Here is a 20505-nt window from a genome sequence, read left to right as displayed (position 1 = left end):
TAGCTAATTAGCGCCACTTAGCTGGTAGTGCTAATTCACCAATCAGGAACCAATTAAGAAGAGAATGATGGAACAAAATGCCAATCAAGACTGTAAAACTTATTTTAAATGCTATAAAATTTGATAATATTTTGATATTGAAAAATCTAAAAGACTAACTAAACAAAAAAAGCGGATGTAAAACAGCTGAGCCGTTAGAAGTGATTCATCATGGCTTCTTCACCTTGCTGGCAGCAGAGGAGGATTGAGTTTCATTGATCCCGGTTGATAATGCTAGTTCTCAGATCAGCTGTCTTGTGTTAAACTGATAAGTTTATTTGAAAACAGGGAAAGTCACCCTAAAAACAGAATATGAATATGAAAAATATGATCTGTACCCATTTAAATGGTGCATATGGGGGGGGGGGGGGATTGTTAAAAGATGCTAAATATATCGATCCAATATCAGGCAAATAGGCTATTTGGAGGTTATTTTTAGCCTAGCTAATTAGCGCCATTTAGCATAGTAGTGCTGATTCACCAATCAGGAACCAATTAAGAATAAAGTGGTGGAACAAAATGCCAATCAAGACTGTAAAACTTATTTTAAATGCTATTTTGAAAATTTGATAATTGAAAAATCTAAAAAACAATCAAAAAAACAAGTGGATGTAAAAAAGCTGAGCCGTTAGAAATGATTCATCATGGCTTCTTCACCTTGCTGGCAGCAGAGGAGGATTGAGTTTCATTGATCCCGGTTGATAATGCTAGGTCTCAGTTCAGCTGTCTTGTGTTAAATTGATCTGTAAATGGTGCATAGTTTTGGGGGGAAATTGTTAAAAGATGCTAATCGATCCAATACCAGGCAAATAGGCTATTTGGAGGTTATCTTTAGCCTAGCTAATTAGCGCCATTTAGCTAAGTAGTGCTGATTCACCAATCAGGAACCAATTAGGATGGAACAAAATGCCAATCAAGACTGTAAAACTTATTTTAAATGCTACTTTGAAAATTTGACAATTGAAAAATCTAAAAAACAAACAAAAAAAAACACACGGATGTAAAACAGAAGTGATTCATCATGGCTTCTTCACCTTGCTGGCAGCAGAGGAGGATTTACTGTACAGAGAGTTTCATTGATCCCTGTTGATAGCCTCCCTCCTCCCCTCTCTCTCTCTCTCTCTCTGCTATGAATGAATGAAGGCGGGAGGCTTTAGTGTCTTCTCCGACAACTCTGTTAATAAATGGCTGCGAAAATTATTATTATTATCTGATATTTGTGGAGTCGACAAACTAAACGTCCATATTGTTGTCGAGCCGTTGGTTGAACGGTTGAACAGCCGTTGGTTACAAATTCGCGGGGTTCGTTCGTTCGAGGGGTTCTGAGGGGAGGGGGGGGCGACCCCGTATCAGTCATCACGTCACCACTCTCTCTCTCTCCTCTCTTTCTGCCCACTATCACTCTACCTCGCTCTCCCACTCAGTCTATGGAGAGAGACCACAACCAACGAGGCTCAGGCTGGAGGAGTAGAGTTACAGGGAGGGGGAGGGGGTAGAGAGACTGTGGTATAGTGGTGGTGGTGTGGTGGTGTGGTGGAGCAGCGAGCGGCTTAAGCTAAAGCTAACTAACTAGCCATGTTGCTGTCGCTGCCGTTGCTGCCGTTGCCGCCGCTGCCTCTGCTCCCGCTGCTGCTCCTCCCGCTGGTGGTGTGTGTCTGCTAAGCGGGCCGCCCTGGACTCCCTATCCGCCCTGAGGTGCATCATGCCCGGCTGGAAGAAAAACATCCCGGCCTGTCTCCAACCGGACCAGGAGGGAGGTAAGAAGACCGGACCCCAAGACCCGATTCGTTCAGGTTGTGTGTGTGTGTGTGTGTGTGACCCCCCTCTCCACTCCCCCCTAGTGCGTGTGTGTGTGTGTGTGTGTGTGTGTGTGTGAATGTGTTAGTACATACCTGTGTGTGTGTGTGTGTGTGTGTGTGTGTGTGTGTGTGTGTGTATGTGTGCGCTTGTACTGACTAATTATCGCCGGTGCAATCTCTCGTCTCATGCAGCGGCGTGGTTTGGTTGTGGCGCTGCCGGTAACGGTTAGAGCTCGTGCAACAACGGTGACTGTCTTGAAATTAGTGAAAGTTGGTAACTGATACCGTGTGTGTGTAATGTGTATGTGTGTGTGTTAATCTGACGCAACGGGTGAGGTTACAGTGACGTTACGGTGATTTTTTCCCCTTCTTCTTCCTACACGTTGTATGCTGCTAACGTGTATTTTTTTCTTCCCATTTAAACGTTGTCTGTTGCTAACGTGTAACAACGACTAACGGCTAACCAACGGTTAAGTCGCGTGAGGAAGAGGAGGAGGAGAAACGGTTAAACGGTTACTGCTGCTGGTCAACCGGGGGTCTGCCCTTGTGTGTGTGTGTGTGTTTTCCGTGTGTGTGTGTGTCTGTTTTGTGTGTGTGTAACGACCACCTTCACCGGGGCTGCGGGCGGTTGTGTTGTGTTGTGTTGTGTTAACCGGTGTGAGAGTAACATCCGTGACCCCTCCAGTTTCGGATGGTCTCGGTTTAAATGTCGGCAGGTTAATTCAAATCATCATACAAACGGATAAACGGACCCTCCGCGCGACATCATGACCGTTGGTTGGTTGGTTGGTTGGTTGGTTGGTTGTTTGAATTCCTGCTTGGTTCTAAACCGTTAAAAAATATATATTTAAAAAAAAGAATGGGTGACTCTAACGTTTTCTGGCAGCACCGTTTACTGTTTTCATAACAGCCCTTCGTTAATACACCACCACAGCAGCAGCAGCAGTGTGTAGTGTATAGTGTACTGTGTGTTATCCTTCCTGTGTGTTGGTGGTAGAGCTGTTTGTGGTGTAGCAGAAGGGTTTATAGGGATTTAGATGGGAGCCAATTAATATTATAGTATTTAATAGGGTTGTAATCAAGACCACCAAAACCCCAAGACCATTACTGTACAGTAGTTATCCAGTACCAGTCCTCATAATAATAATAATCATGTGGCGACTTGATATTTACATTATTCCTCCTCAGCTGGAAAGAAAATATTATTTTATATAAAATCTAAACCATATTGAACAGAAGAACACAGCACAGAACCTGCTGAAGTCTCCTCCCACTGTTGACACCAAGTTTTCCAGATGGTTACACAAACATACTCTTTAGTAGAACCATTTTAATTATCTTAAAGTTATTGAATTACATCACATAAACCAAAGTGAGTGAGTAGCAGGTCAAAAAAGTGACCAGCTTCACTGAGACGGAGACAAGACCAAGTGGTCTCAAGACTAATTTTCAGTAATAATAATGCCTTCTAACGCATTAATAAGAACAAGTTTTGTGTTGCCAGGTTGTGGGGAATCCTCCTCCAGCAGACACTCAGAGTTTCTATCTCTTGAATTCATTATGGAGACGTCTCCAATGGACTGTTCCACCACTTATCTTCTTACAAATAAAAACAAAGAAGAGCTGCAGGACATCTGGACCAAACTTCATTATTTAGAAACAGACTGTTTTTTTTTCTTGAATGAACATTTTATTGAAAGCTCAACCACAGAAGTAAGACAGGGATCGATTCAATTAATTGGAGAAGCGTCAACACTAAATAATATCCACTCGCTCATACGATAAGGAAATGAAATGAAACAGACCACCAGACTAATACTTTCTCCCAACGATAAAACACAACAGACCGTTGATAAAATGGGATTATTAATAGTGTTTTCCCAACCACATCATGGCTTTTGGGTACCAAGTAGAAATGTTACCACTGCAGAAAGCTAGAAAAGCATTAGTGGTGTAGCAACAACACACAAAGCCATTAGACGCCATCTACAGCTCCTTGTTGGACCACTAAATGCTTTCTTTGGATTGCGTTTTTTAAAAGGAAAGATGTTTTTACAAATACAGTGATGACTCTTTTTGACCAATCAATAGTCTGAAGTGTTTTTTAACCCAACTTTTCATACAAAGGTGGCGATGTTACCCAAGTTGGGTCAAGCTGAGCTGGTCCCATGCATCGCGAACGGGCCAATAGTCGATTACTAAAGCGCTGATCAGGCTTAATCAATGGATGGTTTTCAATTAATCATGTCATTGGCGTGTCCAGAAGTCCGAGTCCTGGACAGACAGTGATGCTGAGACACCCTGTATTGATCTATTGATGCTATTTCACCAATACTAAAGTGTCGGACACGTCCATAAGTGAAGGTGACATTTACTGGTATCAGCTTCTGTTCATACTGATGCATCTATATAGTGTTTTCCATCTCCTTGTACGTTGTATTTTATCTTATTCTGACATTGTCTTCCCGTCCACAGCCAGGTCTCCTGTCGGCTGCTTCCTGACCTTGAGCAAGAGGTCACACACACACACACACATATAAACTGACAATTAACATTTATTAAATATTGGTTAGGCTAACCGTTAATGAGTTTGACAGGACAAAGAGCGACATATTTCAGAAACGGCTCCACAACAACAGCAACATCCCTGTGTCTCTGCCTCTAATGAGACATTTAATACACAGGGTTTCCCAGTCGCCTGCAGGGGAGTAAATGTGAAGAGGTCAGGGGTCAAACAGAGCATCACATCTGTGGTAAATGTTAACCTTCAGAGTTTGGTCCAGATGTTTTTTTTTTCTGTTTTTTCTTGAAGACAAGCGGTCAAATAGTCCAACAGAGACGTATCGCTGGTGGATTAAAGACTGGTTGATTGACAGCAGAACTGACACCGTTATAACTGATGATATATTTATTAGTTTAAGTAAAAAATGGCAGAAATTCAGTGGTTATTTTGTTTTAAATGTGAATATTTTCTTGATATTTGAAGATATGGTCGGTCGGACACTTTGACGGTGTCAGTTTGGGCTCTTGAGAGATTTCTAGACCATTTCTTTCGACGATAAATCGACGCAGTCCAAAAGATTAATGAAACAACAGATAAAAAGAATTTGCATCTAATAAAAATACTAAAAAAATAAATAAAAAAAAAGCAGCAGATTTTTCAGCTCCCAACCGGATCCTTCATACGCTCTGTTATCTGTCTTCTCAGGTTAATGTTATGTAAATCTGTGTGGAAGTCACAGTCGACCTGATTGATGAACAAAAACACGGCGTCTTTTATGTCGTCACTCTAACCTGAACTGTTCCCGTGTGAGTGAGGTGAGTTATTCTCCTTCCACAGCCGGTGTCACATTCAACAAACCCATTTTTAGCTTCCATTTAAAAGGTTTGAACTCTACAAACTGTAACGACTGTCGCCGCCACAGAACCAGGACACACACACACACACGTCCCCCCCTCCTCTTTCAAGCTAAATGAGATGCGGCTGCTTCCAATCCTTTTTTTTTTGTAAAAACCCTTTAAACACGGCCCCTCGTTTCCGTTCCGCACAATTTAGACTTGTGCTGCTGAAGTCGGTCGCATGAACACCAACATGTAGCGTCAGGAGATTAGACGTCCCTGTGTGTCATGGTAATAATGTAAGTAATATACGATTTAAAGCTTAGAAACACATGGCGGCTTCTCTGCTTCCACACGGAGAAATCAAACCTCCGCTACTCAACGTTAACGACCACATTCATCACACAATGATCAAAAATAGCTCATTTCCTTTAATAAATCGAGAGTAGCTGTTTAAAAAGGATTAATTGACCCCGTTAGAGACGAATAAAGTTTATTGAAAGGACTCGGAGCTGAATTTCTCCGTCTCTGCAGTCAAAAAATTCCGTGTTGTGTTATTATCACTTCTATTCTTCTGCATTGGAGAAACATAACAGAGGCTGACAGGCAGCATCGCAGCAGCCGATGACGCTTTATGGCAAACGGCGAGGGCAAGGACACACACACACACACACGCACACACACAGATAGAAGGTAACGACAACAAAGAGCTCGATAAATTTAATAATTGTCTGTGTGTGTGATGGTTTTTCCTCCCTGACCCTCGATGTTCCTCACTGTGACGCCGGCTTTTTGGAAATCATTTTCCCTTACTCACTGTTCACATCTCTGTCACACTGACACACACACACACACACACACACACACACACACACTGACACACACCCTCACACTGACTAACTGTCACCAGGAGTCGTCCTCCTACTGCCACAGTGAACTAGTGTTGAAGGACTCGAGTCCTCGGTTTTAAAACCACTAGAGCTGCAACTAAGGATTATTTTCATAATCGATTTATCTGTCGATTATTTAAACGATTAATCAATTAGTAGTTTGGTCAATAAAATGTTTAAAAATGCTGAAAAATGTTTCCCAAACCACCAGACGACTTCCTCAAATGTCTTGTTTTGTCCACAAACCAAAGAAAGACTCAGTTTATTGTCATGAAGGAACAAAGAATCCAGAAATATTCACATTTAAGAAGCTGGAATCAGAGAATTTGGGCTTTTTTTCTTAAAAAACGACTCAAATCGATTATTAGATGATCAAAATTGTTGTTATTGTTCGATTATTTGATTAATTGTTGAAGCTCTAAAGATCACATGCTCAAGGTCGCTGTCGAATTTCTCAAACCCAGTCAAGACCACAGCTGCAGTCACGTCTTTTTCTTTCTGTCTTTAACCACAAATGTTTCTCTGCTACTCTCTCACTTTGGTTTCTGTGATGTAATTCAATAACGTAAATAACCGCAGTATCCGAGGGACCAACAGTCGTCAGCTGTTGTTACGTTACGTCCATAGACTGTAATGTTTCACTAAAGATCCATTTTGGGTGTCTACACATAAACGTTGGGGCGGCGTTTTCAGATTTTCCCGCTCTGGGACCTGTTTCCAAAAAAATACAGTTTTCACCTCTTGAAAACGCTGTTTCTGTCTGGACGAAACGCTGAAACGATAAGAAACCTGATGTAGATTCATTAAATCCTTATCTGTCTGGACAGGCTCTAAATAATGTAAATATCAAGACACATGATTATTATGAGGACTGGGACTGAACACAGTGATGGTCTTGGAAGTGGTCTGGCATTGGTTTGGTCTCAGTCTTGGTCCTGGTCTCTTCAATATATTGGAGTATTTTGTTTCTAGACTTTGTTTCTGACTTAAAAGATTGATGATTGATGATCAGAATCGTTGCTTCGTTGCCTCTGATGTCGGCGCCACACTGGATCCTACGGGGGGAAAGTTGGTTATTTATGATAAAACAACCTTTTTGGTGAGTTATTAGATATTTTTTCTCTGGTTTCATGCAGACTCTGTGATTGATCCGTGGTCGTCTGACTGGACACGGTGATATCTAACACTTTACTATGAAGAAACAGGAAACCTTTGGGTGTGTTTGTTTGTTAACATCTGTGCAGACTGATGTTGAAAGGAAATATATAGATAAATAAACAAATTATAGTTTTTTTGCTTGTTGGATATATAGGAGTTAGTGGTTATTTTGTTGTTTTATTTCCACCTCATGGAGCTCCAGTGATTGGTCGATTTGCAGCCTGTTAGAAATCCACATTTGCTGTTTATTTTTATTAGTGCTACATGATCATTAGCTGGTTATCGTTGTGTTTTAAAGACATAAACCTCCGGCTTGGTAATGAGAGATGATTATCAGCAGCAGATTAAAGGACACTAAAACTAAAACTATAACTGTTTAGTCCGTTAAATGGTTTTTAATCTCCCAAAGCTTCGGTCCCTTCAGCGGCTGTTAAAGGAAAATATCCCAGTGTTGATTTAGTGTTGTGTTGTAAATCTGTCTCTGCTGCTCACGCACAGATAATGATGTAATCTCCAGGTGTGTGGCTCCAAGGTAACCTGTTGTCACGGCGGCCCTTCACAGTGGGACTATAGAATACATAGAAAGAAATAGATAAATAAATAGAAAAAAAGAAAAACATCACAAAACCAAAAGGCCGGAGGAGTAAAAATAGACAACAGGTAAATAATAGATAGATAAACCATCAGAGACACAGTGTGCTATTGTATACCACTGGAACGTGTACTCGCTCGGCTTTATTTGTGTAGTTTGATATCATACAACGTCTCTGTGGGTTTTTTTTTTTCAACACATCAGGATTATAAAATTAAATCTGAACACGGGAGTTACGTAATAAAAAAGAAAAATCTTGTGGAGATGAAAGTCAAAGAGATGTGAGCTGAGCCGAAGGTGAAAAAACAGCAGCCAAGAGAAACTGGTGTTAAAATAAAGGGAAAAGAAAAAGAAAAAGAAGTTTTATAATCTGATTATCTGAAGTATTAATGAGTTAATGTTAAAAAGAACTGATATTATGAAACAGAAGCATAGAAAAACTGAAAAAAACATCAATGAAAATGTGTGAATAAAACAAAAATATGACATAATCTGTTTGTTTTTCCATTTAAAATCGAACATTAGTTTCATATTTAAAGGGACAACAAGGAGTTTTGGAAAAGCGAAGTGTTTTCACACTACATTTATGAGCCTCCGTGCACCGTGAAATTCTTTGACCGGCGCAAGACAGACTCATGTTTTCATTCATCAAGAATTAAAGTCAGAAGTTGGAAGACGATCACATACCGTCGTAGTTCCGACCATAAACGGAGATTCGGCGGCGTTATTCTCATGACTCGCCACGAAACCGAAAGTAAAGAAACGCTGGTCGGCTCGACCAGCATTTCCACCACCACTAATAATAACAAAATAACTATAGAGACAAAATGATAGATTTATCTAAAATGGGCCCATTAACAAGTGTGGGTAGCGGAGATTCATCCACATTAATGTGAGACTTTTTTATAACCAAATAGAAACTCCTCATTGTCCCTTTAAAAAGAACTGCAGAACTGATATTATGAAACAGAAGAATAGAAAAACAACAAAAACTTCAATGAAAATGTGTGATTAAAACAAAAATACGACATAAGCAGTTCGCATTTCCATTTGAAATCAAACATTAGTGTCATATTTAAGTGTTTAAATTGTTTTAATTTACATTTTTAAAGGTAGAATTCATTAGTTTAAACAATGAAAAGTCAAAATTCATCACCAAAATAGTTCCTGTTTCAGTTCTGATCCATTGTTTTATTGATTCATTCATAATTTGACCTGTGATATTTTACTGAATGTAGAAATAAATCGGAGTCTCCATTGAAAAAAAGCTCAGCTCAGTTCTGGCTCGTCGCCCGTTCAGTTAAACAGACCCGTGGTGTCGTTGGCCTTCAGAGGAGAAAACATGGACGCCGAGTTCACGACCCCGATTCCTTGAAGCTGCCAAGTCCAGAAGGGACCAGCACCTGTCTGCCCCGCGGCCCCCGGTGGAGGTCTGATCCGGGGCCAGACCTCCGCTGACGGAGCGGACGTCCTTCCACAAACACACACAGACACACACAGCCACACACTCCACCTTTAATTTCCCCGAGCCGAGTGAGAGGTTGGCGTGACGACTGCAGCAGAGAGCGACTGTACGTTCAGAGCCGACGTGTTATCGGACAGTCTGTCATTCCTCTAATAAATTATACATCTGATTTTTTTACTTCAGTGAGTCTCCAACCAGAGTACTTTAACCCCGGGGGGGCGGGCGGAGCGGAGCACATGCACCAAGACTAACCCCACTTTAAAACCATGACATCATCGTCTCCATCGGTTGTAGCTGTAGCACCTGAAGCTGCAGCGCTAACAGACATGAAAACACTGGATTATCTGCAATAAAATCATGAATAAACACACACCTTTTCCTTTTTGTCAAGCAAAAATGTAGAATATTCTTTGTTTTCTGCCTCTAAAATGTGAATTTTAGTGATTTAAAAAGAATAAATGGCAGTAAACTGTCGAAGTTGAAGTGATTAATTGAAAAAATAATCAGCCAAACTTGTTCTTCAGGTGAAAAGCGCTCTATAAATACAATTTATTATTATTATTGATAATGAAAAAGCATCATTAGATGCAGCCCTGATGATTACGGCTAGTGAGATTAGATTGAACACTCAAGTTAATGTAGTTAGCTACAGATAACACAACAAACATTGAATTCGCTGCAATAAAATCATGAATAAACACATAGATGGTGAATATATTGATTTTAATAATCAATCAATTAATGACTTGAGTGATTTTTCAAGCAAAAATGTAGAATATTCTTAGTTTTTAGCTTTGAAAATGTGAATTTTTGTGATTCTTTTTAAATAAATGGCAGTAAACTGTCGAAGTTGAGGTGATTAACTGAGAAAATAATCAGCCAATTCATTGATAATTTAAAAAAAGATCATTAGTTGCAGCCCTGTGATTACGGCTGTATATTATATAGTTACAGTGAGATTAGACTGAACACTCAAGTTAATTTAGTTAGCTACAGATAACACACAAAACATTGAATTTGCTACAATAAAGTGACATGAATAAACACTTCAATTAATGACTTTGGTCATTTTTCAAGCAAAAATATGAATTATTCTTTGTTTTCAGCTTCAAAAATGTGAATTTTAATGATTTTTCCCCCCAATTTTTATGACAAATGACAGTAAACTGATTGTAGTTTTGTAGAATGATTACTGTAATTTAGAAAATAATCAGCAAATTCATTGATGATGATAAAAAAAAAGGATAATTAGTTGCAGCGCTGTGATTACGGCTGAATATTAGAGAATAAAGTCATGAATAAACACTTTGGTGGTGAATATCTTCATTTTAATACTCAATCAGTTAATGACTTCAGTGATTTTTCAATCAAAAATATGAATTATTCTTTGTTTTCAGCTTCTAAAATCAAAGTCGAAGTGATGAATTGAGAAAATAATCAGTAAATTAATTGATAATTTAAAAAATACTCGTTACTAGTTGATTAGAAATTATAGCTGCAGTGAGATTAGACTGAACAGTGACGGTGATAAAGTTTCATTGCCACATTTTTATATAAATAAATAAGAAAAAGAAGAAGCGCACACAAGAGTGTTGAGGATGTTAGAGCCAGTGTGTGTCTGTCTCTGTGTGTGTGTGTGTTTCTCTGTCTCTGTGTGTGTGTGTGTGTGTGTGTGTGTGACAGCATGACATCATCCCACCGTTTTAAGCTTTTTGACTAAGAAGCAGAGAAAATGGCTCAAGCACAAACACACACACACACACACACACACACTGAGACACACAGTGGCGCACAACGTTACACACACCGTTTTCTCCTTAGCCGACACACACACGCACACACACGCACACACACACACACACACACACACACACACACACACACACACACACACACACGCTGTCCTTTAAGAGGTGCTGATGTCAGAACTCTGCTCATCTTTGTCCTCAGGATTATTGAAGCAGACCTGACTCTGTGTGTGTGTGTGTGTGTGTGTGTGTGTGTGTGTGTGTGTGTGTGTGTGTGTGTGTGTGTCTCTGTGTGTGTGTGTGTGTGTGTGTGTACATCCATTTTCCTCAGCTTAATGTATTATCCCTATCGTCTCTGACACATTTTACCAAGAGACTCTCTCTCTCCCTCACCGTGACTCTGTGGAACAAACTGCTGATTGTGTGTGTGTGTCATTGTGTATATCACTCTGACTTTATCCGGTTAAATGTGTGTGTGTGTCTGTGTGTGTGTGTGTGTGTGTGTGTGTGTGTGTTTCAAGTGTGTGCAATATAATACTGTGTCACACTGCTCCCTCCTGCAGTGCTGCCTGCAGCGGCCAAAAGTACTGGGACACCTGAACGTTACATGATGACAATGTTGTTTGTCTTTTTGTGTACGTGTGTGTGTGTGTGTGTGTGTGTGTGTGTGTGACAGTAATTCTCCACACTGAGCTTCAGGCTGTTCTTCACCAACCTGCAGCTCAGCAGCAGCAGCAGTTCACCTCACACACACAACCACAGCTACACATACAGTAGAAAGCTCCTTCAAAATAAAGGTAGATGTTTGTGTTAAAGCTCCTTCAAAATAAAGGTAGATGTTTGTGTTAAAGCTCCTTCAAAATAAAGGTAGATGTTTGTGTTAAAGCTCCATACAGTATAAAGGTAGATGTTTGTGTTAAAGCTCCATACAGTATAAAGGTAGATGTTTGTGTTAAAGCTCCATACAGTATAAAGGTAGATGTTTGTGTTAAAGCTCCATACAGTATAAAGGTAGATGTTTGTGTTAAAGCTCCATACAGTATAAAGGTAGATGTCCACGTGTAGTGTGATTATAAAGCAGCTCTAGGTTCTATATTAATACTGTGTTCAGAGAAATGTTTAATCATTCACTGTCAGCAGGTTAATTGTTGATCTGTGTGACTTCAGGGAAAGAGAAAACAGAGGTGACGCAGTATATCAAGCAGCTTTAACATATCTATTATATATTATTATTCATAATAATAATCTATATATCTAATATCAAAGCTCCAGATGAAAAAAAAGAGTGATGATGAGTGTGTGTTTACAGGCTGGTGGTGAAAACACGAGCTGATGAAACAGGAGCCAACTGAAAACAGACAACAGACCCAGGATCTGTTTTACTGTCCTTCATCTGTTACACACTGAGACACACACACACACACACACACACACACATATCTACACACACACACACACACACACACATCTACACGCATACACACACAGAGAGCCACACAACAGCACACTCAGCCTTGGGCGGCGTCCAGGTGGACGGCCAAGCTGCTGGCATCGAACATACACACTCATTTTCTACTTGGATAAGCCCAGCATGGACACAGTAACACAAAACAATTATTAATACACACACACAGACACACACACACAGACACACACACACACACACACACACACACACACACACACACACACACACAGTATGTCTCAGTGTGTCTCTAAGCGTCCAGCAGCAGCTCTGACACTGAAACCTGCAGCGACACAGAGAGGAGAGAGTCTCCACTGTTTCCTCTCATGTGTTTTATCCATTATTGTGCTTAAGAAGCTCACTGGTGTGTGTGTGTGTCTGTCGGTGTGTGTGTGTGTGTGTGTGTGTGTGTGTGTGTGTGTGTGCGTGCGCCAGCTGCATTTGTCTGATAAGTCTTTCTCGTTCTGTCTTTTTGAGAAAGGTAGACGAGGGAGTATTGGAAATAATATTTGGCAGCGCTGCGCCTCAGTCTCAGTGTAAATCCGTCTTTTCTGCTCACTGCAAATATGAACTCCAGTCATTCATTCATTCATTCATTCATTCATTCATTCATTCATTCATTCACTGGTTCTTAGAGAGAGAGTAAAAAGTTTATATTTTATGCAAACGTCCACAGAGAGAGGAAGGCGTCAGGAGGTGGAGAGTTGTTTTCTGCAACAAACAGGTTCAGACTCGTGTTTGGTTTTTAAATCGCCGGTGAGTTCAACTGGAGTTTAGAGATGGACGACGGACAGACGACGGTTCTCTGGACTCAAGGTTTAACTATTGTCAGAAAGGCCGGTGAAACACACACAAAGAAACTGTGGTTTAATACAAAACGACACAGGAAACGACCACAAAGAGACAGAAAAGTTGTGGTTGAATCCAAAACGACCACAAAAACACAAACTGTGATGTAGTCGAGTCGAATGTCGGAATGACGACGAAGCAAAGCAACAATGAGCTCAAAGATACGACAACAACAACAGCAGCAAAGAGACACAAACAGACACACAAAACAACAGCAAAGACGGACAAAATGACGACGAGGCGCAAAAATACCAAAAAGAGACTCACAACAACAACAACAAAGAGACACAAAATGACGACAATGAGACAAAAAACAACAGCAAAGAGACGCAAAACGATGACAGACACAAAATTACAACAAAAATACACAAAATGACAAAGAGACACAAAACGACAACAGAAATACACAAAACAATAACAAAGAGACACCAAGCGACGTCAAAAGCCGTTTTCCCACTAAAATTAGCGGGTCAACGCGGGTTTTTTAAACGCGGGTCGACCCGCTAACAATCGGCATTTGGCCCCTTTCCCATTGACCAAAATGAGCCGAGTCTGACCCCCCGCGGGGGAATCAGACAGAGCATAAACCAGTCGCCCCGCCCTCATCCGCGGTGCAACACAGTGTCATGCCACAGCCGCCCGCCGCGGAGGTCTGTCGGCCGAGGCAGAGCACCAGGACCGCGGAGGACAGAGAGTCTGCTGCGGCCGTCATGACGGTTCGTCCGCGGCACAACACGTCAGTTAAACAGACTGTCGCTTCTTTTCTTTTTTTCAATCGTTTTTGGTCAGTGTTGTTTGATCTTTTGATCCCAGTCTGGAATGAGAGCAGAGTTTTAACGCTCAACGTCATCGCGTAAATTAGCAGGTTGACCCGGGTCTGGCGTTCTCACTGCAAGCCGAACAGAGCCGAGCCGGTTAAAGGCGACTTTAACCCGCGTCGCTTGCTCAGTGCGCCTTTCCCACTGCCACCAAAAGCCGATTGTTAGCGGGTTTAAACGGGTTTTTTGGCCAGTGGGAAAGGGGTAAAAGAGACACAAAATGACAACAAAGACATAAATGACGACAAAGGAACAGGAAAACGACACAAAAAGAGACACACAACAGCCGTAAAGACACAAAATGACTCTAAAGAGACTCCACATTTTGTACAGTGACTCACGGAGACACAGAGAGACACAGAGAGACAATATAGAGACGATCAGTTTGTATCTGATGAGTTTGTGTCGGTGTTGATCAGCGTCTCCAGCTGTCGTCTCTGTCTCGTTGTGATGGAGACGTCTCTGCTCCTGGTGGACGACTCTCCACCTCATCGTCACCATGAGCTCTGATTATTACTCCCATTAACACGCCTCTGTGTGTGTGTGTCTGTGTGTGTGTGTGTGTGTTGTGTATCTTCTGTAGATGAAGTGGTCTCCTCTGGACGGTGCAGCTGTTGTCCAGCTGTTTGTCCTCTCGTCTCTCTGTCTCTTCTGGGTTTATAGGTTCAGGTTGGACTCGGCCTTCAGGGAATCAATGCAAGTCAATGCAGTGTGTTTCAGTGTGTGTGTGTGTGTGTCTGTGTGTGTGTCAGTGTGTGTGTGTCCATTAGGAATCAAGGTCAGTCACTCAGCAGTCCATTAAGACCATAGATTCACTTCTCTCTCTCTCTCCTTTGTCCTGTTTGTTTCTAGGTCTCTCTGTCTGTCTCTCTCTCCCTCAGGCTTCATCAATCACTGTCTCTCTGTTTGCCCCAATGAATCATGGGTATTTTATTTATTTATTTATTTTTTTATTGAAGCCAGACTCTTGACATTTTGAAGCGTCTAAAAAAATTTTACAATTTACAATTTTCCATGAATGCAGCTGGTGTGTTCGAAGGCTACAGTTACTCTGAGCGTCCACATGGGGGAGTCAGAGGATTGAGAGTGTGTGTGTGTGTGTGTGTGTGTGTGTGTGTGTGTGTGTGTGTGTTTCTTTTTTTGCAGAGAAGCATGGAGAATCAGATTAAACACACACACGCCAACACAGCAGCCAATCGTGTGGCGGCGCAGCAGCGATATGCAAATGAAGCTGCACTTGTCACTTTTAGCAGCATCACTCTCTCTCTCTCTCTCTCTCTCTCTCTCTCTCTGTGTGTGTGTGGATGTGACTCGACCATCTGCCTGTCAGGATGCAGTAGCAAAGGGCAAAGAAATATTTTAAAGGGATAGTTCAACATGTTGGCAAATTGGCCCATTGCCATAATAAATCCCTATAGTTTTTATAGCAGTAGGTTTGTTACCTTTAATTGTCGGTGCAAGCTGTTTTTTAGAACGGCGGAGCAGAGCCACGAGCTGCTCAGAGCTACGCTACGGAGGCTCATTATGGTATTTCTTTGGTTTCCCTCATCATCAAACTCATCAAATACACAATCCAACAACTCCACAACGCTCTGGTGGACAAGTTGTGAGCTGCACATTCACCACGCTATGAGATAATAACACAACGTTACCACACAGAGTTGTTTTAGAGGGAAATTCAGAGACTGTTGATGAAAAACTGTCCCTGAAGGCAACGTGCATCAGCGGTTTTGCATGAATTTACCTATTATGAAACTTTCCCAGTTTGTTATGTTCATAAAAACTAAGAAAAAATGTATTGCAAGTTTTCTGAATTTTACGTTTCTATATGCAAATGAGGCGATAACTCATTAAATATGTGCTAATTTGCATATATCGCCAAGAACAGAATTACCAACACTGGATGATGCCAGATTCAGAAGCTTGGTTTGTTCCTCAAGAAGCTTTTTACAGAAGTGATGGTGGCTACGTCCTCTTACCAGCCGTTACATCAGGAAATAACGTACAATTTCATATTTATTGTCAGTTTTCAATGCAGGAAACTTTGAACATAACAAACAACTAGATATTTCTCCGTAAATAAAAGTGAATGAAGTAACGACCTGCATTTCAAGTTAAAGAGAACAAGACAGAAACCTCAGAATAAAATAAATAATTAGAATAAAAATCATGAATTAGGGGGTAAAAAAGTGATTTGGTAAGAAAGAAGAATCTATTCTTGTTAATTTATCAGAGCCTGGTTCAGGGTCATAAATGATCAATAAATGCAGCTTCACCGTCGTGTTTCTATACGTTTCGAGCTGCTGGACGATTTATAAAAAATAATCTGATTACAGTTGTTGTATAAGAAACAGTATCAGAGTTTTCTGTTTTGCATTTTGCACCGAAAAATTGATAAAAATGTGATTTATGTCGAAGAAGAAGCGTTAACGAGGTGTCTGGTCTCTGTCTTTAATAACTCACTGAGGTCTGTAGTTGTTGCTGATGACAGGGTCAGAGTGTGTGTGTGTGTGTGTGTGTGTGTGTCTGTCATGTTCCATCAGCATTTTTCCTCCTGTCAGGCGTCGTAGCAACGTGGGAAACGAGCTGTCAGGACATGACAGGGGTCAGAGGTCACACACACACACACACACCAGACAGTCAGTGGCCCTGCAGACCGGCTGTCTGTCACCGTCTCTGTCAGTTCCAGGAGGTCAAAGGTCAAAGTTCACAGTGATTTTACTGCCGTACAGTGAGATGTGTACGTGGTCAGTTTTGACCCGTTGGACCCGTGATTCTAAGTCGTGCACTGATCAATTTTGAGATTTTGCGTTATTTTTCTTCTTTAACATGTTTTCTTTCAGAAAAGTTGAATGAAATGGTAGAAAATCCATATTAAAGGGATAGTTCACCCTAGAATGATATTTCGCTCATTATCTACTCACCCTCATGTGGACTAAGGGCTGGAAGAAGTTTCAGATTCCTCCGTGGCTTCTCTGAGTTACAGGGGGTCTCGGCGTAGCAGTGCATGTCCATATAACGGTTGTAAAGGGACACCGGAGCTCTTCGTAAAAAAACACACACAAAAAAACATCCAAATACCTCCATGATGCTCGTATGTAATGTCCGTCTTGTGCTGAAGCCCTAAATTGCGTAATTGTCCCGAAAAAAATTAAATAAGTCTATATTTTAAGCTTGTTTGTAGCGGAAGCTTCTCGAAGCTCCTCTTCCTGGTCCGTCCAAATCTCGCGTGATTCGCAGTAACCGCACTGACGCATGCTGACGCCGGCGCAAATCACGCGAGATTTGGACGGACCAGGAAGAGGAGCTTCGAGAAGCTTCCGCTACAAACAAGCTTAAAATATAGACTTATTTAATTTTTTTCGGGACAATTACGCAATTTAGGGCTTCAGCACAAGACGGACATTACATACGAGCATCATGGAGGTATTTGGATGTTTTTTTGTGTGTGTTTTTTTACGAAGAGCTCCGGTGTCCCTTTGCAACCGTTATATGGACATGCACTGCTACGCCGAGACCCCCTGTAACTCAGAGAAGCCACGGAGGAATCTGAAACTTCTTCCAGCCCTTAGTCAACATGAGGGTGAGTAGATAATGAGCGAAATATCATTCTAGGGTGAACTATCCCTTTAAGGTTTTTATTTTACTTCATTTTGTCTCTTTTGTCTGTAAATTTCTCCTAAATTCACCAGCAGTTAGTCTGACCCATGTCATGCCAGGTGTCGTTGTAAAGCTCTCTCTCTCCAAAAAGTGTCATTTCCTCCGTATCCGCAACAAATCATAAAAAAGTATGATTTACAATAACAATCTATGGAATTTTACAGTCCAAGTCTTTAAAGGCCGTTTTCTCAGAAAGAGTTTTTCCTCAAATCTCCACTTCAGAAGCACTTACAGACACCAAACCTTCCACTTTGATCCCTTTCTATATCCTGAAGGTTTTTACAGAGGGGATTGTTGATATATCATTCACAGCCTCATTTATACAACGTTTTATTACTAAAAACATGGAGAAACTTGATTTTTTTTTAGGGCTGGTGACAGTATTTTCTCATTTACAGAGTGATAAAAAGAGATATCCACAATCCTCCTCTGGAAAAACTTCTGACTCTAATGTGTCAACGAAATAAAACAAGAATTTTGAAAGTAGCTTTAACCATTGTTCAGATTTCTGTTCTGGAAATATATGCAAATTAGTGCATATTTCATTAGATATTGCCAAATTTACATATTTAAACATAAAATTTGACAAAACTTGCAATACAAAAAATAATTGTCTTAATGTGAGTGATAAACTTGGGAAGTTTCATGGTGATATGTGTTAGTTTATATTTTTACCCCATTCACCTGTAGTGTCTCAGCTTAAATGGGAGTTGAATTGTGTGTGTGTGTGTGTGTGTGTGTGTGTGTGTGTGTGTGTGTGTGTGTGTCTCTGCCAGTCAGCACCACCACATGGATTAGAGCGAGCTGCCAGTGGGCAACCTAACGGGATTAAAACAAGAGGGTGTGTGTGTGACAACAACAGGGGGCTGGTGTGTGTGTGTTTGTGTGTGTGTGTGTGTGTGCGTGTGTGTGTGTGTGTGTGTGTGTGTGCTATTAATAGAACAACAATGAGAAACAACAGAACCAGTGAGAGGAGTTAGAAGCAGAGGAAGTGTCTTCACATCGTAAAATATCAAAGTGAACGACACATTTATGGAGAAATACAAACACAAAGAAGAAGGATGAGAATAAAAATAAAGCTGATGTCAGACTAATAATGAATTAATAATAGATCAATTAATCAACTGGTCTGAACAAAACTGATTTAAACTTATTAAACTGTAGTTGATGTTTATTTCTCAGTTTATTTTCATTAAGTGTTGGTATTTATGATAAAACGGGACTAAAACTTTAAAGGACACGACTTAATAAACGTTATATTTCAGTAACATGAGACGTCGTTGAGCCTCAGAGTCTCAGGTGTCGACGGGTTCGTCCTCAGGTTGTAAATAAACGTTTAAAATATTCACACACAGGAAGTAACTCTGACTTTTAATGCCACTATCACTGAGTTCGGTGTTTTTAAAACAAACCCTGCTCTACCGCAGCTTTAACAAAGTTTTTAATCTGGGGACGTCATTTGCAGTTGAGGGAAAAAAGCTAATAAACTGCCCTTGTTGTCATAAAGGGTTGGGTTAGGGTTTTTAGGCAGATTTTGGGGTTTATTCTTGTAGTTTTTAATAATTTTTGTGTAATATTTTAATAATAATGTAATATTTTTTAATATTTAATTTGTAATTTATCTCACGTTGTTGTATTGTATTATTCTGCTATAATATTCTTCACCTTTGTACACTGGAGCGCTGTGACGAAAGAATTTCCCGCAAAGGATTAATAAAGTCTATTCTATTCTATTCTATTCTAAAGGCACCGTTCAAGGACCCTCGGAAAGCGGAGTTTCTAACGATTCAGATGCAGTTCACAGCTCATCTCTATCATAAACACTTCACAAGTTATTTCATGTCGTGCTCGTCTTTAGAAGGTTAAAAGTTACAAGTCGACTTTAATCGTCATTTACCGATGAGACCTCTTCTCAGTTATCCTTCCATCATTCCTTCCCTCCCTCCTTCCTTCCTTCCTCCCTCCCTCCTTCCTTCCACCATTCCTTCCTTCCTCCTACTTTCCTTCCCTCCCTCCGTCCTTCCTTCCTTCTTTCCTTCCTTCCTCTCTCCCCCCCTCCTTCCTTCCTCCTACTTTCCTTCCCTCCCTCCTTCCTTCTTTCCTCCTTCTTTCCTTCCTTCCTTTCTTCCTTCCATCATTCCTTCTTTCCTCCTACTTTCCTTCCCTCCCTCCTTCTTTCCTTCCTTCCTCTCTCCCCCCCTCCTTCCTTCCTCCTACTTTCCTTCCCTCCCTCCTTCCTTCTTTCCTCCTTCTTTCCTTCCTTCCTTTCTTCCTTCCATCATTCCTTCTTTCCTCCTACTTTCCCTCCCTCCCTCCGTCCTTCCTTCCTTCTTTCCTTCCTTCCTCTCTCCCCCCCTCCTTCCTTCCTCCTACTTTCCTTCCCTCCCTCCTTCCTTCTTTCCTCCTTCTTTCCTTCCTTCCATCATTCCTTCTTTCCTCCTACTTTCCTTCCCTCCCTCCTTCTTTCCTTCCTTCTTTCTTTCCTTCCTTCCATCATTCCTTCCTCCCTTCTCTCCTTCCCTCCTTCCTTCCATTATTCTTTCCTTCCGCCTATGTTTCTTCCTTCCCTCCTAACTTCTATCCTTCCTTCCTTCTTTCCTCTTACTTTCCTTCCTTCCTTCCTTCCTTCCTTCCTTCCTTCCTTCCTTCCTTCCTTCACAAGTTATTTCATGTTGTGCTCGTC

General features: G+C 41.0%; 1 protein-coding gene across 2 annotated transcripts in view; it reads left to right on the top strand.

The window, feature by feature from the left end:
• Positions 1 to 1582: 1582 nt before the first annotated feature.
• The window catches only part of grip1 (glutamate receptor interacting protein 1), a 92515-nt gene continuing 73592 nt past the window's right edge, over positions 1583 to 20505 (top strand). Inside the window, exon 1 of one of the 2 annotated variants that reach the window (XM_085770012.1) lies at positions 1583 to 1796. In XM_085770012.1, coding sequence (XP_085626138.1) covers positions 1742 to 1796 — 55 coding nt within the window. In that variant the 5' untranslated portion in view covers positions 1583 to 1741. The remainder of the gene's footprint in view (positions 1797 to 20505) is intronic. The other variant, XM_085770009.1, reaches the window with a different exon arrangement.

The sequence above is a fragment of the Trachurus japonicus genome, chromosome 23 (genome assembly GCF_045865225.1).
Source record: "Trachurus japonicus isolate A0001 chromosome 23, Traja_1.0".
Lineage (NCBI taxonomy): Eukaryota > Metazoa > Chordata > Actinopteri > Carangiformes > Carangidae > Trachurus > Trachurus japonicus.
Note: the sequence above shows the minus strand (reverse complement) of the source record. Positions and strands in the feature narration are given on the sequence as shown.